Source organism: Penicillium chrysogenum (assembly GCF_028827035.1).
Source record: "Penicillium chrysogenum strain IBT 35668 chromosome Unknown utg000001l_segment0_segment0, whole genome shotgun sequence".
Lineage (NCBI taxonomy): Eukaryota > Fungi > Ascomycota > Eurotiomycetes > Eurotiales > Aspergillaceae > Penicillium > Penicillium chrysogenum.
Genome location: NW_026622749.1, coordinates 1,191,168 through 1,217,829, shown reverse-complemented (window position 1 = coordinate 1,217,829; position 26,662 = coordinate 1,191,168). Strand labels below are relative to the sequence as shown.

General features: G+C 49.9%; 8 protein-coding genes across 8 annotated transcripts; 3 read left to right on the top strand and 5 right to left on the bottom strand.

The window, feature by feature from the left end:
* Positions 1-2,040: 2,040 nt before the first annotated feature.
* N7489_000485 (pseudouridine synthase family protein) lies at positions 2,041-4,116 on the top strand (the record flags this gene model as incomplete). The annotated part of the gene is made up of 3 exons (XM_056706240.1): positions 2,041-2,080; positions 2,367-2,710; positions 2,770-4,116. Coding segments are annotated over 3 exons (1,731 nt in total), but the record flags the coding sequence as incomplete, so codon positions are not given.
* Positions 4,117-4,799: 683 nt separating this feature from the next.
* N7489_000484 (uncharacterized protein) lies at positions 4,800-6,292 on the bottom strand (the record flags this gene model as incomplete). The annotated part of the gene is made up of 2 exons (XM_056706239.1): positions 4,800-5,147; positions 5,261-6,292. The coding sequence occupies 2 exons, from the start codon at positions 6,290-6,292 to the stop codon at positions 4,800-4,802; spliced, it is 1,380 nt and encodes a 459-aa protein (XP_056570541.1).
* Positions 6,293-6,919: 627 nt separating this feature from the next.
* On the bottom strand, positions 6,920-9,510 carry N7489_000483 (uncharacterized protein; the record flags this gene model as incomplete). Its single annotated transcript, XM_056706238.1, has 9 exons — positions 6,920-7,244; positions 7,325-7,571; positions 7,811-7,850; positions 7,906-8,013; positions 8,268-8,746; positions 8,810-9,093; positions 9,163-9,341; positions 9,400-9,425; positions 9,480-9,510. 9 exons carry the CDS (start codon positions 9,508-9,510, stop codon positions 7,136-7,138), a joined length of 1,503 nt encoding a protein of 500 aa, XP_056570540.1. The 3' UTR covers positions 6,920-7,135.
* Positions 9,511-10,078: 568 nt separating this feature from the next.
* On the bottom strand, positions 10,079-10,381 carry N7489_000482 (uncharacterized protein; the record flags this gene model as incomplete). Its single annotated transcript, XM_056706237.1, has 1 exon — positions 10,079-10,381. The coding sequence occupies one exon, from the start codon at positions 10,379-10,381 to the stop codon at positions 10,079-10,081; it is 303 nt and encodes a 100-aa protein (XP_056570539.1).
* A 114-nt stretch (positions 10,382-10,495) lies between these two features.
* Positions 10,496-11,043, bottom strand: N7489_000481 (uncharacterized protein; the record flags this gene model as incomplete). The annotated part of the gene is made up of 2 exons (XM_056706236.1): positions 10,496-10,693; positions 10,861-11,043. The coding sequence occupies 2 exons, from the start codon at positions 11,041-11,043 to the stop codon at positions 10,496-10,498; spliced, it is 381 nt and encodes a 126-aa protein (XP_056570538.1).
* A 1,672-nt stretch (positions 11,044-12,715) lies between these two features.
* N7489_000480 (translation initiation factor 4B) lies at positions 12,716-14,591 on the bottom strand (the record flags this gene model as incomplete). The annotated part of the gene is made up of 7 exons (XM_056706235.1): positions 12,716-13,175; positions 13,234-13,735; positions 13,790-14,080; positions 14,138-14,212; positions 14,350-14,394; positions 14,450-14,503; positions 14,588-14,591. The coding sequence occupies 7 exons, from the start codon at positions 14,589-14,591 to the stop codon at positions 12,716-12,718; spliced, it is 1,431 nt and encodes a 476-aa protein (XP_056570537.1).
* Positions 14,592-16,192: 1,601 nt separating this feature from the next.
* N7489_000479 (uncharacterized protein) lies at positions 16,193-16,997 on the top strand (the record flags this gene model as incomplete). The annotated part of the gene is made up of 4 exons (XM_056706234.1): positions 16,193-16,271; positions 16,352-16,465; positions 16,523-16,639; positions 16,699-16,997. The coding sequence occupies 4 exons, from the start codon at positions 16,193-16,195 to the stop codon at positions 16,995-16,997; spliced, it is 609 nt and encodes a 202-aa protein (XP_056570536.1).
* Positions 16,998-17,667: 670 nt separating this feature from the next.
* N7489_000478 (FMP27 family protein) lies at positions 17,668-26,523 on the top strand (the record flags this gene model as incomplete). The annotated part of the gene is made up of 3 exons (XM_056706233.1): positions 17,668-26,244; positions 26,310-26,410; positions 26,472-26,523. The coding sequence occupies 3 exons, from the start codon at positions 17,668-17,670 to the stop codon at positions 26,521-26,523; spliced, it is 8,730 nt and encodes a 2,909-aa protein (XP_056570535.1).
* Between the last annotated feature and the right edge of the window lie 139 nt (positions 26,524-26,662).

The following is a 26,662-nucleotide window of genomic DNA, read 5'->3' as shown; positions in this document are numbered from 1 at the left end:
ATAGTAGCGTAGGAGATGTCAGGTCGAGTCCCAACCATAAGCTAGATGGCTTTTCCTACTTGCTCTTGATAGAGCTTGTATGCTGCGGGTGATACAGTCCCTGTATATGAAAGTAAGGGTTATTCCTTATTGAACGGAGTCGAAACTAGGTTGCAGTTCTGTATACCGTATTGATAAAGAAGAGTGTTGATAAACTTCCTCTATGAGAGAGCAATAGGGCTTTCCTAGTGTGTGATTTCAATAGCGAGATACTCTCTAGCAAGGCCTTTGTTCGTGAGAGTGAGATGTTTAGCAAGCTGCTTCTCGAAATTGATCACCCTATTGGAAGGTGATAAAGTAAGAATATCATCCACATGGACAATAACAAAAGTCGGGATAGTGCATTTATCAATACATTTAACAAAAACAGAGTGATTAGTATGAGTCTTTTGGAACCAATTGGTAGCAAGGCGTCATGCAAAACTATATACCATTCCCTAGATGCTTGCTTTAAGCCATATATAGACTTCATAAGCAATCCAATTTTATCATGCAACCAGGAAAAGAGTCACTACCTCTAGGGCTAGACAGGGCCAACATATGACTAAGCTACATCTAGCTACCTAGGTAGGAGGAAAAACTAATTATTCACGATGTCCACAACTACCGAAAGCTGGCTTGTCTTATCAAACTCGTCAACGCCCTGTCTTGTCTCCTCTCGCATAACTGACTGTGCGACTTCGCGCCTTCACACTGTTCTCATGAGTACATCTTATCTTCACTTCACCTCAGAGACAAGAGACATTTTTAGCAAGACTATCGATCAAGTGGATGGATTGTATAAGCTCCCGAAGCAACCCCTTAACCGTGATTGTCCCTCATTATACAATGGACCCCAAGACTATCAATAAGCTCAACGTTTACCGTGAAAGTAACGTCACTCTCAGAAACTAACTGAAACAAACCGAGGCTATGCATGATCAAAAGATCGCCCTCGAGAATGAGCTGGTCTAGCTAGCAAATCGATCAGGTGGAAATCCTATATCAGAAGAGGGCCCTTAGGGTCAATAGGCTAAGTCCCTGGGGGGTCTATGACCTATATGTATATGATTAGACCTTGCGATTTAGGAGGAAGTGGGCTGGGCGTACGTCACATATCGCAATCTACTTTCGGTATTCGGTAGTGATACTGCCAATTCCTCGTAGGTGGTTCTGCTAGGAGCGTCGAGCTATAATATATCACTAATCAGTTTCGAGAGGGCTACTAGTAGTGCTAAATACTATTAGTCCTTTAATAGTGCCTTAAACGTAAAACATTATAGCCTATACAAGGTATCATTAATTTGAAAGATCTTTAGGACGACTCCGAGTTCCCGGAAAAAAAAAAAGGTCTAGACACTACCACAATACCTAACCAAATCATAGCTAAATAGCAAAAAGCTTATCTATTCATTACCGCTCACTTTGTAACTATAGTTAGTTCATGATAGTACCGGATTAGTTGCAGAAGCGTCAAAACTAAAGACTAGACTTATAGCTGCTAGGCTGTAGCTTCGGCTTCCTCCGTAGATCGGCGGATGGCATTAGCACAGTCTCTAAATCCTAGTATTGGCTCCGATCTGTCTTGGGCGAGTGGGCATATACAAGAGTTAGGAGTTGTTATCGTGGATAAGTGGAGGTACTTTATCGCATTGTCATGGAGATACAATACGGAGTGAAATCAATAGAGAAAACAACGTATTGAAGGGGAGAGAGAGGAAGCAGAGCTAAATATGGGTTTCTATCTGACATGTGATGCCTCAGACACCGAGATATTCAACTATTATTACTCGTCCACGGGTATGTAGAATGAATGGGTCAGATAGGGATGGCAATAGGGCTGGCATTGTAGGAACTTATGATATAGTCTAGTACTCGTGATATAATTTTGCGGGATATTGAAAGTATAACTTGTAATTCAATATACCGTGGTATATTTCGTTGATTCGCAACTTTGGCCGAGCGGTTAAGGTATGAGTAATTCACCTTAATTCAACTGAACTAAACTAACAAAATCAATAGGCGCCAGACTCAAGAGAAATTACCTCTTTCACTGATTACAGTGAGCATTCTGGTCACGAAAGTGGCGTGGGTTCGAGTCCCACAGGTTGCATATCTTTTTTACCCTTATTATTATTATAATAATCACATTATTGTGATTGGTTTTCCGAATTTGATTTGTGGGGCAGTTTTGTCCTCGTTATTGCGATTGGCTCTTTCAATTTTAATTTGTGGAGAGAGCATTGGAAAATAGTCCTCCGTGCCTGGAATGTACTGATTTGTTCGATGTGGGGCTGTTATCTTACCTTTTCTTTATTTTTTTTTATCAATTCTCCAAGTTTCTCCAGGTCTCCTCGAGTCTCCATTCGTCACCTTCGTCACCTTCGTCGTCCATCTGGCTCCCTCACCTCGTCTCACAGCCTACTTGCTACGGCAAGGCAAGCTCAAGCTGCCCACTATGGCCCTCACGAACGTCGACCATGTATCCCCCTCCAAGCCAGTTGAGAAGACCCCCGATGTACTGGTGACCCCATGCGATCCATGGCCTGCGCCTTACTATTTGGACGGCGGTTTCCGTCGTGTCACGCCCTACCATTTCACCTACAACACCAATTGCAAGGAGCGATGGCGGGGTCGCCAGCTGGTCGAGATCTTCACTTCCGAGTTTCGCGATCGGAAGCCAGAATACTATGTACGTGAATATGTGGGCATGGGCCTCCAGATGTAGAACTGCAAACTGACAATTACCAGAGGAAAGCCCTGGAGGATGGCCTTGTACAGGTTAACGGCGTGACAGCCCGCCCCGAAACGACACTTAAAAACGGCCAGGTCATCTCACACACTCTCCACCGCCACGAACCGCCCGTTACAAGCCTTCCTGTGGGAATCATTTACGAAGATGATGACCTCATGGTCATTGATAAGCCTGCTGGTGTACCAGTGCATGCCGCGGGACGATACAACTTCAACACGGTCATCCAAATTCTGCGCTCCGAGCGCGGCTCCGAATGGTTACCTCGCCCATGCAACCGACTTGACCGATTGACATCTGGAATCATGTTCATTGGGAAGCACGCCAAGGGCGCTGATAAAATGGCTGCCGCGCTCAAGGCCCGGTCCGTACAGAAAGAATATGTCGCGCGCGTGAAGGGCAAGTTCCCAGACGGTGTTGTTGTCTGCGACCAGCCGATCATGCAGGTTAGCCCGAAACTGGGTCTCAACCGTGTGCGCGCCACCGGCAAAGAAGCAACCACCAAGTTCCGTCGCCTGGCTTACTACCCTCCCGAGTCAGCAAAGGAGACCGAGTCATCTAGCGACGACGAGCGTCCCGCTACCCCGCCCGCGTCATTCGCCAACGAGACCGAGGGCTATAGTATCGTGCACTGTCTCCCGCTGACGGGCCGCACCCACCAAATTCGCGTCCACCTTCAGTTCTTGGGCCATCCGATCAGCAACGACCCTATCTACTCCAACCGCCGTGTGTTCGGGCCTGAGCTCGGCAAGGCCGAGGCGAGCGCAGATCGCGACGAAGAGATCGTTGCGCGGTTGTCTCTCATGGGTAAGACCGAGATCCCCGACACGGTCTCGTACCGTACACACCTGACTGCGGCGCCGAATGTCCCGCCGAACACCGACCCGGTGCTTGTCAATGAGATCATGCACCGCGAGCAGATGGCCGCAGCTGAGGACTACGAGAAGCGCAAGGGCGAGCGTCTGTCCGGCGATCTCTGTGAAGTCTGCGGAACAGAACTGTACTCGGACCCGGGTCCCCATGAACTCGGTATCTTCTTGCATGCTGTTGCGTATGCCGATCGAGACGGTGATTGGGCTTACCGCAGCCCCATGCCTCGCTGGGGATTGCCTCCTGCGGGTATGGAGGGTCCCCGCGAGTGTCCGAACTGGGTTCCTGCCGCTGAAGGCGAGGAAATCATCGTTGGCCACGGGACTATTCCCCCTGGCTTGGGTGACGATGACCATGCTGCAGATGCAAACACTGGCTCTGTGCTGCTGGAAGGCGTTGGTCTCGTCAATATCTCCGAGGCTGCCAGGAGGAACGAGCCTCCCCGTGAAGCCACAGAGGCAGCTGCTACGAGCTAATGATGTTGTTCTTTAGGGGTTCCTTTCTTGAAAATACCTTCTATCTATATCATATTTCTTGGAAAGTCTTTGTCTCATGATACCACTCTGCCGACTTACCATCATAAGTGTACGAGCACAGCGTCTTGGTCTTGGTGTTCATTCCTATCATATAGATTTGCTGCTTTTAGAAGACGTATAGAGATATGTGCTATCTAAATTTATTCGTATAACACACTTGCAAACCTGAGCCCGTGTATGTGTTATATCGACCCGAGTTGTAGTCCAAATCGCCATCTTTTGAATTTTTGGCTTGACACTTTGCTGGAGATCCTGTAGATATGATTAGAAATGGCTAGCCATTCCATCCCATATATATCAATCCAGCACTTTGGTTCTTTGTAGTCGAGATCTCACCCAAATGCCACAAACAAAGAAGAATCCCATGCTAACCCCGAATGAAAAGAGTTCGGAGGCACCTTCCTCTAAAGATACCTAGGTACTCACTTGCTGACTCTTGTCAGAATTACTCTTCCCTATAACAGCCAGTTTAATGTATAATTCTTTACCAATTTCGCTTCTCAGCCAACGCTATAAATGCCGCTATCTTGCACAATACAAAACCGAACCAGACCAAAACATAACGCTCAACGCTAAACGCCTAGTAATGTATCCCAACGATAAAACAGACCTCGGACCAAAATCTAGCCGGTCACCCATGTCACCTTGTGACACTGCTTCATCCGCTCCACCGCAGCATCAACCCGCCACAGCATCGTGCCTGACTGCGTGCCTGGTGAGGGCTTCCCGCGCAAGACCGCATTGGACGTGGTGCAGCGCGAATCGGCTGTCAGGCGGTACTGGATGCACTCTGGATCTGCGGCGCAGTAGTCTGCGCAGGCAGCGAGAGAAGTCGGCGTCTTGGGACCCTTGTAATCTTCTTTATCGTCGCCTGCGCTCGCGAAGTTGTCCCAGTTGTCCAGATGATCTGCGAGAGTTGGACGGATGAGGTTGCGGAAGATGTCACTGTATATGAGGACATTCGTGTTTGACTGGGGTCTGTTAGTGATATATCCATATATTCCAGGGAGGTGGAGATTGGATATCCTGATATCCCAATTGATACCGAAAAGGGCTAAAAAGGTAAAGGAAAAAGAAAACTCACATCCGCAAACCACTGCTGTTCGAATTCCCACAACCGATCCACATCCGCGGGCGTCATATGGTGGAAAGTGAATGGCGCAAAACACCAAGGCGTCTTCGAAAAAGCCTCATGCAACATATCCTGCTCCCAAACCGACTGAGTAGTTACATGCGGCCAAGACCAAGTAAGCCCAATACCAGCAGCAGCAAGCGCCATCCCAAGCACACAATCCCCCGCCCATTCCCGATTCGTGATATCATCCCACTCGTCAATATGCGACGTGTGATAATCCGCGACGGAATGAATAGCCGCATTCGAAAGCACAAAGCCCGACCCACCATGCGCAAACAAAGTCGACCCGATCTGCATCTGATTCCCCAGATACAGCCTCTCCTCGTGATTGAAATGCGCCAGCCACCCGAGCAGATTCGGCCAGATCGGATACGTGTCTGCTTCGAGGAAGACGAACCACTTGGCATCTGGCTTCTCGCGCCGCGCCGTATGGATCATAGGCAGGAACTTCCACTTATCCAGTTTCCAGCCTGGGTTGTCCATCATGCCGGACGGGCCGTTGGCGACTTTCGTGTGGTCTTGTGAGGTTAGGGCTGTGCGGCCGCCTGTGCGGGCGCGGTTGTACAGAGCGAAGTCTTGGTTTGTTTGTTTGAGGGTTTCGGAGACGTTGAGGAAGACGTCGTGCGTGCGTGTACCGGCTATGTCTTCTTCGAAGTCTGAGACGATTATCTTGTGCGGCACGCAGCGGAGGGTCGTTCTTAGGTGCACGGGGACTTTGTCTTGCGCTTCTGTGATGCCGGTTTTCATCACCACCAGTACAGAGTCCATTCCTGTGTCTGTGGGACAGGATGATGGTACATGGTCGGTTATTTCGGTTTCGTTGTGTGTATTATCAATTGTTACCCCCGTGGCGGGTTCGAGCACGTCCTGCGTGGTCTTTGAGCCGAAGTCGGCGTTGGTGAATTGCAGTATCAAGAGGACCAGGATTACTGGCCCCAGAATGAGTACCCAGCGACCATATCGGGGCGGCACAGAGTGCATTTTGGGGAGGGGTTTTCCTGGGACTCTGGAGGTAGAGAGGAAGAGGATTGAGGAAAGGGGTTTCAATGGATGTGGAAGGATCCATCGGTCTCCATGTCCAGATGGAGACCCAAATATAAATCACAAGGTTTGAGAGGATCTTCAGGAGGGTCTCAAGTTCTTAAGTGATGGGCGCGTGGGGGCTGATGCGAGTTCAAGGCTGCCTATGTACATAGGTTACATCGAAACCAGAGCTTATTGTGGTACTGTTATTCCCCAGGATTGAGCAGATGTGAGACATTTTGGATAATGGATGCTCCATACGCTGTCCTGACCTAGTCCCACCCCGATCCTGTGCTCCTATGCCGTGCTATGTGGTCTCGGAGCTTCAGGGTTTTGCCCGTGTTGCGTACGTCACCACAGGTGGGTCCGATGATCTGAAACGTGTGATAAGTGATCGACTACAACGTGTATGTAAAGGGGTTTCACATTCAATATATTAATATGTTAATATGTTGTAGTGTTGTAGTGTTGTAGTATAAGTTCAACTAGTTTATAGGGTTATGTGGATATCGGACTACATTGTATGTACAGGGATACATACACACTACATATACAAGGCCAGATTGAAAATCCGCCTAATTGAAATGTCTTGGACCAAAAGGGATTTTTGCAATTTTTGTTGTCATTTCAGAGAACAATTCTCTCGCTTCACAGCGCCCGGCACTATGACAAGGCCCGAGCCGGACATGCCATGCACAATCCTTAAATTTCGTTATCGCCAGAGAGATAGTATCGCCATACAAAAACCCCGACCTCGTGCACCTATCCCAATTAAAAGGAAACAAACTGGGTTTATTCCATTTATGCCTCGGTGGTGACACGGCCCTTGGGGTTAGTGACCTTAACACCGAGAGCCTTGGCCTTCTCGATAATCTCGACACGCTTGCGGGAGGAAACGGCGTGGCCGATCCTGTAAACTTGTTAGTAAAGGAAATACGCGAATCCATATGGAGAACGATCAAGATCGCTCCGAGAGGTGGCGGAACGTACTCAGCAGCGAAGGTGCGGTTGTGCATGAGGAGGAGCTCAACGTCCTTGGTGTTCTGGACGAGGAAAGCCTTGTGGCCGGAGGGCATCATGTGGCGGGTCTTCTTGTTGGAACCGTAACCGATGGAGGGCATGGCCATCTGGCCCTTGAAACGGCGACGAACGCAGTTGTCAATACCCTTGGGCTTGCGCCACGAGGCGCCAACGCGCATGAACCGGTCAGACTGGTGACGGTTGAAGCGGTGCGTGCCTAATTGCGGTCGATGTCAGTCCTCCGATCGTGAATGTGGAAAGCCCATATCCTTTTCAGCCTCCACGGCCCTTCGATTCAAGACTAGTGTTGGTTTTTTTTCCCGCATCAATCCTCCAATGGTTGTCGTTTCGGTTGGTGCATTTTGCTGAGCTTGTTTGTTCACTTGATCGATCGAAGGGCGAGAGTATCCAAAGCACGGGCACGAAAAGGAATGGAACAGGTGACCGGGAACATACGCTTCTTCACGATAGGGATGTGCTGCTTAGCGGCGGCCATCTGTAATCAAAATTAGTGACTGAATCGAATAGAATGCGCATTTTTGTTGACTGACCTTGTCGGTATTGCTGGGTCTCGCCGGGCGTTCGAGAGTTGTCGGGTCGGAGTTCAATCTCGAAAACTTCTCTCTCAGGTTCTCCCGCAGCAGAGTGGGAGACCCACACTAGTGCGCTTTGGGCGAACTAAGCGAAACCAGGCCACTTATGTCAGCCTAGGGCTGGTCTAGCCCTAGCCCTACTATTCCTCTTTGGGTAATATCTGGAGATGTTCTATACAACTGTACGGAGTACATAGTGATGGTTCTCTGATCTTACGCTGCGCATTCATATTATTCCAATACATCTTGATCATTTATGTGCCATTTTCTTTTGCAATTATTTCCATGTATGATCCATATCACTGCAAATGCAACTGAACCTTCTCGCCATCTTTCTCGCCACTCCGCAACATCTGCTCCAAGATCTCCAGATCCGCCAATGCCTCCTCGGGAGACTGTCTGCTGTCAGGTTTTCCACTCACAATTGAGTTTGCAAACTCCGCCACCTCGGGCACGACACCCTTGCCATCAAACTCAACATGGTGCTTCTCGCCGTTAACTGTCACATCATCAAAGTTCAAGGTGACAACACCTTTCTCGCAAGCAAACTCGAAGATCTGATCACTAAATGGGGACCCCCACGACAAGGAGATAACGCCCGTAGCACCAGATTCGGTCTTCGCGACGGCATCTACCGTATCCACCGGTGGCAGGAATGATTGCTGCAGCTGTGACTGCGCCGACAGAATGCTAAGATGCTCCGCGGGGCCTAGAATCAGGCGTAGCGCAGCAGTCATGTGCACACCGCCGTCCAAAAGGAATCCGCCTTGGTACTCAGGAGTCTTGCGCCAGGCGGTGTCTAGAAATATAGTCAGTCTCCGTAGGATCCACTGTGTAGAGCCTCAGCCGGGATTGAACGTACGGAAGTACTTGTTTCCCTTATCCATCAGGCTGTGAACGTTCACCCGGAAGTTCTGGACCTTGCCTAGCTTCTGGACTTGCTCGGCCGCGAAGAGGAACTTCGTCATATAACGGAAGTTCTCGGCGACGGCCCAGAAGACCTTGCTGGTATCGATATTACTCTTGTACCATTTCAAAAGTTCCTGGGCAGTGGCGACATCCTTAGCGATGGGCTTCTCGGACAAGACGTGCTTGCCAGCGAGCAGTGCTTTCTTGATGAACTCCGGCTGAACCAGAATAGGAAGGCTGTTGGAGTTGAGAGTTAGTTTTTCGCCCATCTAGTGGAACCTAGAGAAAAGGGGGGTGATCCCGTACGCAATGATCACAGCGCCGATATCTGAACGAGCCAGTAGATCGGTATAGGACTTGCCAGAGCCTGAGTCTTCAGAGTAGAGATCGACTTCTGCCGTGCCGCTGGCGAGGTCCTTGGCTGACTTCAAGGAGCGAGAATAGATGGCCTTGAGTTGGAAGTTGGAGGCAGCTTGAACGGCAGGCTGCGTGATTAAATTAGTCCAGTTACATAGAAGAGGGTGTCATTAGAGTCCGTCATACTAGGTGCTGCTCTTTCGCGAAGAGACCTGTTGAATGTCAGCCAATGCATGCAGCATAAAGTGTATAGGAGAAGAAGGTACCACTGCCGATGATAGCCACACCGATAGACATGATTAATGTAGAGGGTGATATATTCGAGATGAAATATACAATGATATTACTTTCCCTGTACTTTGGTGCTATTAAAGGAAGTCTAGCAGTGGAGTAAGTGAATGTCCCCAAAGCCACTTTAAGCGGGGAGGCAACATCGAGGCACCTCATTTGCTGGTCGGCTGCATTTCCTATTATGTTAATTTAGGGTCGGATACTCCGTATCTTATTTGCTTTTGTCGGTGGTATACTTTGGGACTAGTCTTATGTAGTATATTATAGATGACGTGCATTCCCAGGTGTATTACTTCAGGTATCTCTACCAACACGGAGACTCCGTGATGGATCGGGTCACAATCCAATTCCTCAATCTGTCGGCAAAAACAATCTCCATAACCAGTTACAAAATGTCCTGAACTGTACACTCCAATTGCAAAGGGAATCCAAGCAAATCCGAATAGAACGCCCAAATCATGTCCGTCATCAAATAATCCAATCGTATCAGTCGTAACAAATGAAACCCATGTCAGCCAAAAGCCTTCCAACGTTCCAAGGATGTCCAAGTGAAACCTTCCAAGGTTGGAAACCCTCATTGATGATTAACCAAAGCCCTCAAACGCTCCACACGCGCCATAGCCTTCTCCAGTCTCTCCAACCGAGTGCGCTTCTCAACATCCCTCCTCTCCAGCACGGCTACCCTCTCCTCAAGCTTCGCGCGTGCCTTCCGCTCCTCCGCAACCATCTCATTCGCCTGACTGAAAAGCTGCACGGTCAACTCCTCTAGCTCAGTGCTCGCTTGTGAAAGCTGCGATTCAGCAGCCTCGCGCAGCCTCTGTTCGCGCGTAAGCGCATCCTGCAGTTCGGTGTTGTGTTCACTGTTCGCAGGCGACATATGTGGAAGGGGTGTTGTCAAGGTAGTCGGGGTAGTCGGGAGGGGGGGCGCCGCTGGATGTGGATGGCGCGCTTGCGGGGGTTGTGCTGCCGCGTCGGTATGGGAGGAGGGAGGCTAGGTTTGTGAGACGGCTCTGGTATGTTTGTGGTTGGGGTTGGGATTCTGAGGATGTTGGGCGTTGCGGTGACGAATGCTCGGTTTGGGAAGGAGGTCTGCCCAGTGAGGAGCTGCTTCGTGGGGTGTGGTAGGATCCTTGGGGTTGGGAGGAGCGTAGATGTCGGATTTCTTCTTCGTACTGGCTGAGTTTGGAGGCTGTTTGCGATCGGGTTAGCGGGGGGAGTGTTCTTGTTTTTAAGGGTTGGGTAAGAAAGGGAAGGGAAGGGAACAAAAAAAGAACACCGCTCTATACTCTCTGTAGATGCGATCACATTCATACTACGCTTGTGTATGTAGTCTGCAGAGATAGTCCAAAGGCTTACCTGTAGCTGAAGCGCGCGTGTCAACGCATGCACCTGCCCCTCCAGCTCCTGGATTCTATCTTGGGCACCAGAGCCATTAGGAAATCCTTCGCCCCAACACATAGGACATTGTTTTTCTGATATAGCACCCTTCATGGCCGGTGCGACAAGTGTGGTAGTGAGGGATGTTGTGGTAGTCGACATGACAACATGGGGCTTACCCCGGGATTGTCATTTAATTTGTTTTTTAAACTAGGCGTACTAAGATTGCAACGGTGATTTGACGGGGCCTGACGGGGTATAAGAAGTACCTAAGTACTAACAGGAAAAAAGAAAAAGGAACAAGAAGAAAAGAAAATTAAAAGGCTGAAAATCATAATCCCTGGCCCTTTGAAGGGGCTTCAATTAATTCCATACCGGCCACTTCGATTTCTTGGCCAATTGTATCCTTGCCCAGGTGGTTCCTGGATGATCTCATAGGATATGAAAATGGATGTAAACAAAGATCTATATATGTTCAAAACACATTCAAAACATTTAATTGCAGTCTACACATTACAACTGTTGTATATTCTAAACTCCCATCGCACACCTCACACGCTCATCGCCTTAATCTGCCACGTTCGGACCGTTTGAGACTAGTGGGTCCTATTTATATACCCTTGCTTGAATCAATAGCCTCGAAATCCGATCTTCTCATGTCTTGGATCTAGTTAAGAGACTATTACTACTAAGATTAGACATGTTTGTACTCCATACATACCTAGGTAGCTATAGCTATAAACATCACTATAGTTATGTTGTATATTCAAGGTCCAACCTCCCCATTCCTTCAAGGTAACTGATCGACATTCTGATACACTAGGTGTCTCGAAGGTCGGCCCGTCAAGAGATATACAACGTAAAGACGGGCCATGGAAGTATTTACGTTGGAGATATGCTAACCTTCCAAGGTTGGAACAACATACATATTTATAACCTCTCAGTATCTACATAATACCCTAGCGAATTCGAAACCCACTGTCAGTGAAGACTGCATTTCATTCTATGCTAAGCGGAAATTCAATTCAAAGGTTAGTACACAGAAATGTAGCAAGGACCGTCGAGACAACTCTGCCATGCAAAGATCCCAAAGAATTGAATTAGAAGCAGTCGCAGAAAGAAGAGCAAAGAACAGGAATTCGTCAACATTGTACTCATGAGAGGGGTGCTCGTAATGACTATTCTCGCACAGTCGTCTTGTTCACATGGCCGAGAACGGAGAAAGAAGAGTGTCAAAGACTCCACCTCTCCAATGTAGGTCCCCGACGGTAGACAGAGACGAGAAAGAAACAGGACCACCCGTGGTCAATCGAACGGAAGAGAGGAGAAAACTGAGACAACAAGGGAAAAAAAAGTGAAGAGACGAGGGAAAGGAATAAAATGGAACATGTAGTATTCATTTCGCATCGGCTGTAATGGTCATGAGCAGATCACTTTGAGTCACGCATGGGAATAATAGCTAGATAGCGAAACAAGACATAAAATGAAACTTTTCGGACTGCCAGATCATCGAAGCGAGGACTAGATGTATATCGAAAAATCTAGCCCCCGAAAAAGGGAAAGAGATCATCAACCCAAAGGACAAAAAAAAGGAAGGGAAGTGGAAAGGAGAATAAAGCTCAATCAGAAAAAGCAACCTGCGTCCGGCACTGAGAAATGGCGGAAGCTGGTGGTAATTATGAGTGACAGACCTATCCGGGTGTACCGCTCAAGGTGACTCGACCGAGCAGCGCACCAAGACTGGAATGAACCTCGTCCAGAATTAACCCACCTGCATACCGGTAAATCCAAGGCTCAGGGCAAAAACGGCCGTTGCTTCGGGGTATCGATACGTTTATGCGAATCCACGACCAGTCTGTCCACGGCGGTTGTTGCGCTTGTTCACACTGACCGTGCTCCATCCCTCCTCGTCACCGCCAGCACCAGCCTCAGGGGCCGGGGCTCTCCAGCCGTTAGCAGACGCCTTCTTGGCTTCGACAGGAGCAGCAGGGGCGGTCTCCTCGGTCTCGTTTTCAGCGGTCAATTCGCCATCCTCACTGGCCCGCTGGAGGATCTCAAAGTTGCCACCACCCTTGGGGGTCTCAAGGACATCCTTGCCATTGTGGTCAACAGCGGGGGCTGCCTCCTTAGCCTGCCTTTGCTTCTCGGCAAACTTCTCGGCTTTCTCGGCCTTAGCCTTCTCGGCAGCTTCCTGCTTTTGGCGGATAGCAAGCTGGCGTCTCTCCTCGACCTGACGCTCGCGGGTAGCGGTGTCAATGGGGCGAGCGGCACCGAAGGGGCTAGCCTTGGAGTCGCTGCTGGCTGAGGTGGGGGGTGGGGTTCTCGGAGACAGTGCGCTTCGTCAGGTTCAACTTGGGGCGGGTAGCAGGGGCAGCGGGAGCGGCAGGTGTAGCAGAGGGGGAGGCGGGGGTGGGCTCTTTGGGAGTTTCGTCAGGGCGCATTCTGGCGCGCCACTGGTTGTCCATATCGGCAGCAGTAGGTGTAGGCTCGGGGCGAACGTGCTCGGGGCGGGGAGGGCGCGAGCCCTCGTCCTGGGAACGTCCCTCACCCCATGCGGCCTCGCTTCTCCGGAAGCTGGAGCCAGGTCCGTCGTGGCTGTGCTCTCGGCCACCCTCGCGGGGCGGGCCGGCAGAGGGCGAAAGGGGTCCCTTGCGCTCCCAGTTGTTGAAATCACGGGGCTTTCCGTCGGATTCAAAGTTGCTGCGGCGGCCACCGCGGTCGCTGCCCGCATCGGAGCCGGCATCCATGCCACGTCCGAAGCTGGAGCGGTCAGGAACACGGCGCTGGGGAAGTTCGGGGAGGGGTCCACGTCGGGACCAGTCAAGATCCTTGCCCTCCAGGCGAGATTCCTTGGCTAAATAACCTTGTCAGTCGAGATCCTTGCAATACGCCAACATTCGGTACTTACGAGGCTCCGCAACACTGGTACGAATGGAACGTCCCTGGAAAGAGGAGCCGGAGAGATCCAGAGCCTTCTTCAGGCCCTCGACGGTCTCGAACTCGACATATCCGAAACCCTTGGGAGCCTTTGTCAACTTGTCTTCCACGAGACGGACGTTCGTCACGCCACATCCAGAGAAGAACTCAGAGATATCGGCGTCGGTTGCTTCGAAGGAAAGGTTGCCAACGTGGCAAGTGTAGGGGGGCTGGGTGGGGAGATCAAGAGGCTCCCGAACGGCATATCCACCACGCTCGCGCTCTAATCATTCAATCTGTCAGAACATGTTCTGTATATCTGGCGCGGGAGGCATCATACCAAAGCCGCCAGAGCCGGAGCCGTATCCCATATCACCCGCGGGGCGACGGTTGAAGGTGGAAGTCAAAGGCTGGGCTGTTCATAGTGTAAGCAGGCGTTTCGATCAATGATAAGCATGCTAGGTATAGGGCAAACCACATACTGGCTATAATTTTTTGGGGTTAGTACAATTTCGTAATTTCCATAGTGGGGGTGGGGAATCTGCGACTTACAAGGAAGGGGCATATCCTCCATCTCATCAGCCCAAGAGCCAAGGCCTATAGTCGTCAGTAATCACCTTCAATCATCCAATTCTTTTTTCGGGTCACTCACTTTCATCGGCCAAGAAGGTGCTCATAGACATCTTCTGGGCTTTATTTTTGGGAGCTGATATTCCAACATGTCAGCGAATCGCCCATGAATATCTTCGCGGGTCGATGCCCTGGGGAAAATTGAGGGTCTGGAACGAACCCATGATTGCGGTTTGAAGTTGGGGGAAACGCGCCGGGATTTGTGCGCGCTTCTCGGAGAGTAGGGTTGGAAAAAAGGAAAAGTCAAAAGGTCAGAGACACCTGGTGGGAAGGCCAAGAATAAAAATTTGAGTGAAGTAGTTGGGGTGTTCAATATCTGCAAACCCACAGTGGAAAAGTTGGTAGAGGGGAAGTCGGCTGCGGCATGGAAGTGGACGGGTTACTAAAATTTTAGTGATGACGCTAGCCCAATCAGAGCCGCGAGATCGGTCTATACCTGAACTGCGACCACCTTCCAATCTATTGATATTCCATCTAGAATTGAATGATGTGGAAGTAATAGGCTAATACTCTTGTTGATTCGAATGGAGGGGGAAATTGGGGATGTTCACGGAGTTTGTCCCTTTATCTGTGTACAATAGTAGTCTTCTTCATACTCGGCTAAAAATATATCATAGAATGAACATATCCCGAAAGCAGCATGGAGGACACAACTTCATCCCCGTTCCAACCTGGTCGGCTAACATTCGGCCATTCCAGAAGGAGTCGGTCTACAGTGGCTCAATTAACCTGGATAATCAGCGGTATCACAAGTCCGACTTTTGTAAATCATTCCGCACCGGCTCTTAGTTCTCTTTGGTATACTTCATCGTAGCCTCTGGTATGAAAATGCAACATAGGTATTGGTGTCGGCCTTTTTCTGCGCATAGGCCTTTTTCTTTTCTCTCTCTCTTTTTTTCCCACATGCCGATATGCAAATCATAGGGATTACCTACTTTTGATATTCTAGTCTAGGTTGCTAAGTGTTGGTCCATAAGCGAATGGCATGTTAATCTAGTCATAGCAGGTCATGCATAACTATTGGTGGTACTAATGTCTTAGTATCAATAACTTAAGAAAAGCACTGAGCAAAGGCTACTATGGTCCATGGATGCTTAGACTGTTAAGAAGGCACCCGGGAATATGGTATACCTGAAGATTGTACGACTAGTAGTGGACGTCATGTGTATGCTTTGTCGGCCTGAATCCTAAATCTTTTGTATAACAAGATGCGATAACACCGCGAAGCTGGTTTGAATAGGGATCTAAGCATTGACAGCAAGAATTAAGCCTTTTGACATAGTGATAGGTGTAGTAATAGGCGGTCCCTGGAGATCGCACCTTTTGTTAAAGTGCAGGGATGACTTTTGACCCAGTAGGGATCAATCGCAACAGTTTGAGGGGGAAATAAAGATCGTGGGGCTGTCTTGCAGGGGATCATCTGCTGAACATGTGCAATGTGGGGATATATCCGTGAGATCTTCACCCTGTTCATCCGCCATTTCTCTCCAACATGTATTAGCCAGTCAGTCAGTATATAAGAAGAATAATTATAAAATGTATGCAAATCATTTTGATACCAATTTGAAGCTTACTCTTCATGCCCTAATTTGTCCAGCCCTGAAACCTTGGAAGCCGGAGGAGGAAATTACATAATCCAGGCACATCGACTTGACACGTGACCGTACTCTTTCCGACTTGGATTGCTGCTTCGATGAGTGCTTCAATGATTGTAATTTACCGGTCCACGACCTCTGAACCCATGTATCTCTCAGTTTGAATAAATATGGGAGATCAAACTAAAGATGCGCAGGACTTCCAGTCCCACACCCTCCTGTCTGCTGCCAAAGTCGGAGCCCTTAGTGGTAAGTATCTGTTCTTCACAAGATTGCTTGGATACAGACACCACGGCTCCCTGAAGATGAAGTGCTAATTTTTCAACTAGGAACTGCTGGCCTGATCTATGGAGGAGCCGCTGGCGTCATCAGATCCCCCAATCCCATGATTCATTCATTGTCATGTGGCATCCACTGGTTTGCATGCGGCTCAGCCTTTTGGTGTATGTGGAGACACCCTAAGCTTATATCGCTGATGTCTAACCTTTATCTTGGGACAGGGCTGCGGAGTAACATCATTAAACATCATTACCAAGATAAAGCCTCGCCGAAGGAGCGCACGTACGCGAGTGCTTTATGCGGTGGCATTGCCGGTGGAAGTGTAACGAGGTTGATGGGTACCATATCCCGCACCGAAAGCACACCCTGTGGCATCGTGTCTAACCAAATCATATAGGAGGCCGGCTGGTTCCGGGGACTATCATTTTCTCATTACTCGGCTACTGCGGCCAGAGCGTCTTCAACCGAGTGGACGCGTGGCAAATGGAAAATGCACACAAGACATCAAAACCTCTGATGCAGCGAATGGCTGAATCTAAATGGGTCCCACTCCGCACACTCTCTGATCAGGAATACAGGGAGATGTTGAGTGAAAAGCTGCTTAGCATTGACGCTGAGATTGCTCTTCTTGACGATAAGATCCAGGAACTGGAGAAGTCTAGACCAATTCCTGCTTCAAGCTCAAACGAACCCTGAAAAGTGGGACAGGTGACAATAGAAGGAAATGTAAATTATTGTACAATATGAGGGAAGGGAGACAAAGGCAGAGAGAGAGAGAGAGAGAGAGTCGAGAATATAATGAATAACAACATATAGAGCCCAGGCCTGGAGTCCCCCAGGGCTGACAAAATGATCTCCCCCTGAACCTTGGGAATTCTTGGGTCGCGTGTCGATCAACCAGAACATACATATGAACAACAACTGTATAAGAACATTATAGGAAGATATTGGAATATAAAATGCTTGATAGTATAATATATGGAAAAGTACCAAAGGATCAAAGCAATTAATGTAAAAAGGTAGCCGCTTTGAGAGAAATAACTAGCGTTCCGCTTTTTTTTGGCCAGTTCCTCCGACCTGTCCGGTAGCCCACCTCTCTCATTCTCCCTTACCCTTGAGTTCTCCCCCCCCCGGCATGATTCGCTTACACTCCTTTTCTTTGAATCAGCCCGAAGTGCTCATCCTACTGAGACTTTGATGGACAAAGTCGTTGCTGTTCTGGAGTCTGGAATCCCTGGTTCCAACCAGACGGACAGTAGAGACTTGGGGGGGTTCTAACAACAGTACAATTGAATCCCGACGTAACCTCAATGTACGAGTCGACACTGCCTGTCTGAGATCAGCCCGCTGCTGATCGCAAAGCGCGATGACCCTCTTTAACCCGACCTCGATTCTCGTGGGGTTCCTCCTTCTCTACCTCTCGTCCTTTTTCATATTCGCTATCGTCCGGATCGCGACGGGAATCTCCATCCAGCGGATCGGCTACTTTTCACTGCGCCGAATCGCATACACTCCGAGGGAAGGAATACACATTGAAATCCGCGGCCTCGGATTCTCGTTACACCCTTCGTCATTTGCCCAGCCAACATGGATCAGCATTCGGTTGACAGAGCTGAAGGTTACCGTGGACTCGACGACTCTGGGGCAAGGAAAACGCGAAGTGCCCCGCGACATATTGGAGAGTCCTGGGCCCCCTAAACCGTCCGAAGACCGCGCCGCACCCGAACATGGCGGAAGAAGCAAAACATGGAGGACGTTAACACGAATCAAGGAAAGTGTCAAGCGGCTACACCGGCAGATAAATTGGTTGGCTCTTGTGGACCTGACTGCTATCGACACAACTGTTCACTTCGTCAACGCCGGTCAGATCCAGGTTGGATCGCTTTCCCTTTCAGTCGACACGCGGAGTAAGATGGTGGAACGGGGAAAGCTATTTCGTCGCAAGAAGGATATGTCGCGAGACCAGCGCCCAGCCGAGTGGATTATGAATGTGAAAAATGTTTTACTCAATGTCGACGGCCGGGAGCCAACCGAGATATTGGATAATGTGGGCGTGAACCTCCATGGACTTCTTCACAAGGATTTGGACGGACTGAGAGACGCCTCGGTGGCCCTTAAGATTGGACGTATGCATATTCCATATGACGATCTCCGCACGCTATTGCAGCGCATCAAGCCGGTCAAGTCTGCACAAGGGCCAGGGAATACTGAGACCGATGACGAGATGTCTTTTGCCGATTTTGTGGACGAGCTCGACAAGCCTGGAAGCAGAGACGATTCCATTGTACAGACTGTGGCGGACTCAAAGGAATTTGCAAGTTCACTACTCCGTGGTATACAGGAGATCCAGATCGCTCTGAGCTTCTTCCGTGTCTCAAAAGGTATACAGTCTCTGTCCGCAGGACAAAAACCCGTGTATCTGAATGTGGTATCGCATGAGCTTGGAATTGATCTTCATCGGATGGATCCCAAGAGCCCGGAGCATCGCATGTATTTCCAGCGGAAGGATGTTGCCCACCAGGCTCTTCTTGCTGCTATCTCTCTTTCGGTCAGCTTAGACGACGAATCCGGCGAGAGTGATGACATTCTATACATCCCCATGGCCACGACAACTATCAAGACCACATTGCCCTCGAAGACCGTGAGCGCCTTTGATGATGAGAACGCCGATGAGCGAAACACAAATGTCCTGTTCGCAAATTTGGTTGTCACATCACCCTCGGTAGATCTCCAACCGCAACATGTTTCGAGGCTGCTCAAGCTGGCACAAAGTCGAGCCTCTTCTCCTCGAGCGAAGAAGCGAGATAATCATCGATTGATTTCTCGATTACTCCCAAAGGCAAGCATTAAGCTTTCTGTACACGAACCCGTGATCCGGTTTGTTCTCCCAATCGAGAAAGAGTCTGGTACTCCCGATGATTACAACCTTCTTATCTCTTCTATCTCCTCCATTTCACTCGATATCGAATCGTCTCATTCATCTGAAGGTGGTGCCCACTATTCCCTATCTTCCATTTACCGGGTTGCCTCCCACAAGTTTTATTACCAGACCCCAGCAGGCAACAAACATAATTTGCTCACAAACGAGAATCTGGAGCTCAAGGTCCACCTGAATGCTACCCCGGAGGTCTGTGTAATCGTCTCAGGAAGCCTGAACGAGATTTCAGTCCACATGATTGATGGAGAGGTAAACCGTGGAATCCGCGAAGTTTTGCAGCAGTTCATCACCCAGATGCAATCACAGAAGCGGGTACCGATACCAGCAAATGATCAAAAGGCAAGCGTTTTGAGACGAGTGCCTCCATGGCTACTCCAATTTCAGTTTGAAGCCACAGGGTCCAGCGTGGAAATTGCTGGCGTGGACAGCACCGTATCTGATATATCTCGCGGAGTCTCTCTACAGCTACAATCGTGGACAGCGGAATACAAAGCTCAGAAAACGGAGAAAAACGTTGGAAGCATTGCTAGGCGACGTACTCCCAGCCATTCCACCATTGGCGATGAATCTCCCTTTCGATTTCCGCCAACCTCACCTCCCAAGGCCACTCACACTCAACGCGGCGCTTCAGATGGCCGGCGACTGGCTCTCCATGCGCGTGGCTTCGATGGCTTTGTCATTGAATCGGAAGATTATTTGGAACCCGAGCCATTCTTCACTTTGCCCCGATTTGAGATCGCTCTGAGCACACACAGTGATCGCCTTGGACCGATCCTGCATGTCACCTCTGTGTTCAAGGGCATATACCTTCAGTACTCACTGTACCGGTTCTACTGCCTTGGTGTTGCCGTCTCCGTGATCCAAGACGTGCTCACACCCTTCCCGCAAAAGCACTCGCAGTCTGCTGAAAGCAAGTCCAGGGCGGCTGCAAGCATATCGCTTCCGCCGCCTCCGGCGTACAAATGGTCACCCAAGAAAGAGTTGGTCACCTACGACATGAAGGCAACGGTTGTGCAGCTTAAGGCGAACTTGCCGAACGATCCTCAAATAATGATTCAGATCTACGGACTTGCCGGTGCTTCCCAACGTCTTTCCACTCCCTATGTCAAGGCCAACCTTGTTCGTTTCCATGCAGAGGCACCTAAGCTCAAGGGGGTTTGGGCAAGAATCGGCAGTATGAACAATGTCAGGCTGGACTTCCGAAAGATGAAAATGAAACATGGCAACACATTGGTTGAAGAAAAATCGATTGATATATGGACAGACTTCATCCGAATTGGTGTACCTCATCATATGGTGATGCACCGCATTTTTGATAACCTTATCAACACTTCCAAGGCCTTCAAACAGCTGCATAATCGCTTCAAAAATGGTTGCAGAGAATTTGGCTCCAAGAGAGAGCCAGAAGCCCCGAAGAAGGTGCCCAAGGTATCTCTTCGCAGCAAAGCGTTACTCTTTGAGCTGGAGGACGATGGGTTTGAGTGGAAACTGGGCTGCATCTATCGACTCGGCCTAGCTGAGCAGATTCAGCGACTGGCCCGGGAAGACGCCTTCGACTTGAAATCCCACAAAGTCAGGGAATCTGACCAGCGGCGCGCCACATCCCGATTACGAGCCAAATCGAGCCATCGGACCTTGCGAAGCGAGCGAACTAGCCAAGACACAAGGCGAAGCAGGAGTGCTGACGAACGGCCGAGATCTAACAACCAGGAACGTGGGAGAGGTCGGAAATACCGCTATAATACCGATGGCGCGACCTGTCTCTCATCAGAGCAAAAGATATCTGTGGATGCCGCTTGGGACCGACTTCAACAGTACAATGCTCAAGTCTGGAAAGAAAAGATTGATGCAGCTCTCATGTTTCAGGGCACTTCCATCAAACAAGTCCGAAATCTCTTCTCTGGTGCAGATGAACCTCCTCCGGATGTTAAGGAGACCGAAACCATTCTTGCCATTCCGAACAGACCGGGTCTGATGTCAGCTTTGATCAGTGATGTCAACCTTGTTATTGACAAGCCCTCATTCCCTATCGATGAGTTCCCGAGTTACTTGAACCGAATCGGAAAGGGAATGCCCATGTCTATGCAATATGGCCTGGTCGTCCCGATGAGCTTCAACCTGGAAATGGGTGAAGCGCGCGTCAACTTGCGAGATTATCCTCTAGATCTGTTGCACATTCCAGCCCTGCGCCCAGGGCAGTCTCCAAGACTTCCCAGCTGGTCTTTGCGGACAAACTTCGTCATTGCAGAAGAATGGCGTGACCATGAATCCGCGAGGCAGGTCGAAGTGGAACTCGTTCCTGCATCTGAAGGGCCCGACGGGTCTCCCCGCGAAGCGTTCAATATTCAAGTATGGCGTTCTGTTACACCGGTTAAGACATATTCAGACCCTGTCATCGAGATAAACACAAGTTTGCCGACTAGCATTTCATGGGGTGTCTCCTACCAGCCTGTCATTCAAGATATGATGAAAATCATTGAGGGCTTTACCAAACCTGAAATCGATCCCTCGGAGCGGGTGGGCTTCTGGGACAAGATCCGACTCAGCTTTCATTCCCGGATTAAGGTTCTCTGGAAGGAAGATGGCGATGTACATCTGCGACTTAAGGGCTCTCGTGATCCATATGTGGTGACCGGCTTTGGAAGCGGATTTGTCATGTGCTGGCGCAGAGATGTCCGATTGGATGTTCACACCAGTGACAACCCCACGGAATTCATGACTGTCACGAGTGGCGAATACGTGCTTGCTATTCCCGACTACAGTGCCGAAGCACGTTGTGCAAATGAAGCGACTACAGAGGAGCTGGACAACAGTTCTGCGTCCAGCGAGCAGAAGAACGCTGCCCACTTCAAGAAGGTTGTCATGAAGCTCTCTGGCGATGTCAAATGGGCAGCAGGTCTCGTCTTCGAGCGGGATGTTGATAATGATGAAAGGTCCTTCTCTTTCAAACCCCATTATGAGGTCATCCTCAAGAACCCTAAATTCCTCAAACCATCCGAGCGTGTTGGTTACGATGCTTATCGTGGCTTCAGGAGTGACCACATCCACCTTTCTGTCTCCATTATTGCACCGCAGAACAGAGACTGGACTGTCGACACTGTCCAACCATCTTCAAGCTACAACACAATCCATCTCACCCCGCGATTCTTCACCCACTTCTTCAATTGGTGGTCTCTTTTCTCGGGCGTGATGTCGCTTCCTGTTCGCCAAGGACCTCTCTGGCCAGGAGTCACAAAGACGAGCAAGAAGTTCAACCGTCATTTGGCAACTGTCAAATACAAGATCCTTCTCGCACCTCTGTTCGTGGCCCACATTTACAAACACAAGGACCGCGAAGATTACGCGGAAAGAGTTGTTACAGCTACGGGCCTGAAGGTTCGTCTTGATTGCTTTAAACTTGATATTCATCAACGCCGCGAGCAGATCAAAACACAAGCCGGGGGCCGTTCAAAACAAACTAGGACAAGCGCAATGCGTATTAACCAAGCCCAAATTGATATGCAATCTGCAGACTTCCGCGCAGTGTCCGCCAGCATCGAAGGCACCACGCCGGAGGATGTCGAGCGCAACAGAGACGATATCCTCTCTTCCTTCCAGCAGCCTGTTCCATCAGTTGACTTGTCTCGGTTCACGATCCCTGATCAAAACCTGGACTGGGTCGACATGGACGATTTTGTGGAGCCGGACTGGATCCTTCCACAGGAGTCGAACCCTCGTACACAGATCTTACCTCTGGCCTTTACCCCGCGCTTTACCTACTTCCGTAACACAGATCATGGCGACATTGGACCCGACGAAACGGGGTACAGCACGTTTGGACACGAACCGACTCACGAGTGTGTCATGTCGGAAACTAACGATCCTCGCCGTGTTCAGATCGAGTTGGTCAAAGACCGCCTCGCAACAGTCGAGGCACAAATTCGCAATTATGAACGCACCATTGGGGAAATGGAACTCAAGCTCATGAGAGATGTTGACAACAACGAAGGCCTGAAAGCTGAGCATGAGTTATTCCTTCGCCAGTCAGAGTCGCTGGCGAGACGACGCAGGTTTTTGACCACAACTCTCCACCGTCTTGAGAGGCACATCGCACGCGACGAGCGGACGCCACATGGTGACACACTTGGCAAAAACGTTGCACCCAGCACTGCTTCTTTCCGAACAGGACGAACAGGTCGTGATGCTGATTCCACAACCGATGGCCGTTCTTCAGGGCTGGATGGAATGTACTCGTCGGCCAACGATGAGTTCTCCAGTGATTTCAACAATCGTTTTATGATCCACAACGTGCAGCTCAAATGGAACAACTCCCTCCGCAACATCGTCTTGCGGTACAGCCACCAAGTGAGCCAGCGGCGTGGGTTTATTTACTATATGTCTCGCCGAGCTGTCAAATTCATTCTTGATATCGTGGAGGAGCAGGACAGGAACAAGCGCAAGCAGCCTAAAATGTCTAAGACGCATACCCGAAGCTCAAACAACGATGAGGACGAGGAGGAGGTCGACGAACGCGTCGCACAGTTGCTGAATGATGGTAAGCGTTACGTGAATGCCGATGGCAACGAGCCACCGGACTCGAATGCCCAACCAAGTCCAGACACCCAATCAAGTCCGAACGCCCAGTCGCCTTCCAACTCGGACAGTTCTAGTGAGAATACCATGCCGGAGTTCACTCCCCAGAACAGTTATCACTTGCGTCTCATTGCGCCTCAAATCCAGCTTCTCAGTGAAAAGAACCAGAAATCGGTCTTGCTTGTTGCCGCCAAAGGCATGGAACTTAAGGTCGTCTCGATCATGGACAAAGCGCGTGTCTCGGACGATGTCAGCGGCTTGATACGGCGTCGTTTCTCCCTCGAAATGGACGGTGCCCAGTTCTTTGTTGCAACACAGAAGAAACTGATGGCGAACTTGCAATTTTATGCTGGCAATAAATACGGAAACGCGCCTGGATCAGCGTGGCCCCCGTGGTTGACTTTGGAAGCCATGTTCGATTTCGAGTTGAATCCATTTGGATTCTCTCGTATTGTGCAAAAGACTTCTGCCACCCTGCGTTACGACAAGTTCAACAACCTCCGCCTCAAGTATAACGAAGAGGTGGTAAAGGGTCAGCAAGGGCCTCATCCTGATGACCAGGAAGACCGCATAGACTCGATCAGCGTGGACTTCCCTCATTTCCGTGCGATTTGTGATTCTGCAGAGTACTATTCCATGTATATCATTGTCCTGGATCTCATGCTCTACAGCGAGCCACTCGAAAAGGTCCGAAATGAGCGGTTGGAGAGGATCATGCTCACTTCCGACTTCAGTGACCTTCGTGGCGTCCCGGAAATGGTGTTCAAGCTTCAAGCGCGCATTCGCCAATTGGAGGAAATCAAAGAGTACTTCCAGATTAATGCTAAATTCCTGGACAAACAGGGCTGGGAGGATCGGCTCGCTCTCGAACGCGACTTGTCTCTATGCGAGGATGAACTTTTCTTCATGATGAAGGCAATCACAACTTCTCAACGGCGAATGGAACCAAGTTCGTCTAGAGCAGCCGGAGTCCATGGCTTACTACGCTGGAGCATATCGGCGAGTGAGGTCGTGTGGCACCTGATGAAGGAGCCTTCTGAGCCGTTGATTGAGTTCCAGCTGCGCAATGCTTCATACGAACGAACCGACAATGCTGATGGCTCGAACCACAACCTGGTATCCATCGAGCGACTATTCGGGTTGAACTTACTTCCAGACGCTATCTACCCTCAAATTATCGCACCTTATCTCGACGGCGCACGCACCCTGGATGACTTCATGTTGCGTGTCAAATGGCACATGCTGGAGGCCGTTGCCGGTATCCCCGTGCTTGACAACTTCGAAGTTTCATTGTTCCCGCTCAAGATTCAGCTCGAACGCGAGCTTGGTCAGAAAGTCTTTGAATACATCTTCCCCAACGTGGGCTCTAGCGCCTTTGAGGCCGGTGGCTTCTCGCCTTTCATGATTAAGAACATGAAGCCGCTTGAGGGCTCGGATGAGGAAGATGATGACGAAGGCTCAAATGGCGCGCCACTGACACGCTCAACGAGTACCGACGGTGATACCTCGTCTATGGACAGTCTCGCCATCTCTAAGGGACCGGGCTCCATCGAACTGCGACTCCAGCCTACTCTGTCGCTTTCGGATGAGACCAAGTCGCGTAATCGCTCAGGCCATCTGAAGGGACTTGTGATGACACCTATCCACCAGGATAGTAACCGACTGGGTGTATCAGAGACCGCTCGCAAGACAGGCCGTCCCGCTACGACTGGCGGTCTCAGCAAAAAGAAGTCTGCTGATAGTCTGCGCATGTTGACTAAACAGCCCACTGAAAGATCGCTGTCTAGCCACAGTGCTAGCGAAGACAGTCGCAAGAAGTTCGGGATGGTTAAAGGCCCCAGCAAGGGCGGTAAATCCAAAGAGCCAACCGACGACCTGTCTCAGATGATCTCCCGCGCCTCCAACTTCATGACTCTCGCACGTGTGAAGGTGAATGATGTGGTTCTCTGCATGAGCTACAAGGGCAAAGGAGAGCACAACTTGGAGGATCTCCATGACTTCGTCTTCCGCCTCCCAGTTCTGGAGTACAGCAACAAGACATGGTCGAACCTGGATCTTGCCCTGCGCCTCAAGAAAGACGTGATCAAAGCCCTTATCTCGCACGCCCCCGCCATCCTTGGCAACAAGTTCTCCCACCACCGACCCTCGAAGCAGCAACAGAAGCGTTTCCGTGAGCTTGCATCATCGTCTCAACTCCTGTCAAATACATCCAACTTGATCAACCCGAGCAGTAGCCAAGCCCAGAGTCTGGCCAGCTACGACTCTAATAGCGATTACTCGGAGTCACGCTCGCGCAAGTCTATGCAGTCGAATGCCTCGCCACTGGCTAGGACTACCTCGTTGGGTTCAGACATCCACAGCACAAATTATTCAGATCCCACTATCCATGACGCACGCTCCGCCAGTGAGGTGGATGTGGATTCTCGCTGGGAGGTTCGTGTTCTTTCATCCAATCGTGTCACCATGAATATCCCCAAATGCTAACACAGAATGGTTAGGCATCTCGTCGATTTGTCAATGCCCCTCCACCCTCAAGGCCGATGACCTCTGGCCAAACCGTGACTACAATCCGAGCCGACAAGAATGATCAGGATGACAGGTATGGATCCCGCGCACGAGTCACTTATCGCCGCAGCAAAGGAGTTGACTGACTTGTATAGTCACATCAAAACAATTCGCAGCATCGGCCGGAAGCTAACATTCCGGAAATGATCGCTTCGCTTCATTTTGCACTATATCCCTTTTTTCTTCTCTCCGTTCCTATTTTGCCTAATACCTCTACACCCTTTTAAAATTCCTGTGATCCTTTGTACAGCAACACATCCTTGTTTTCACCAGGCCTCTCGTGTCT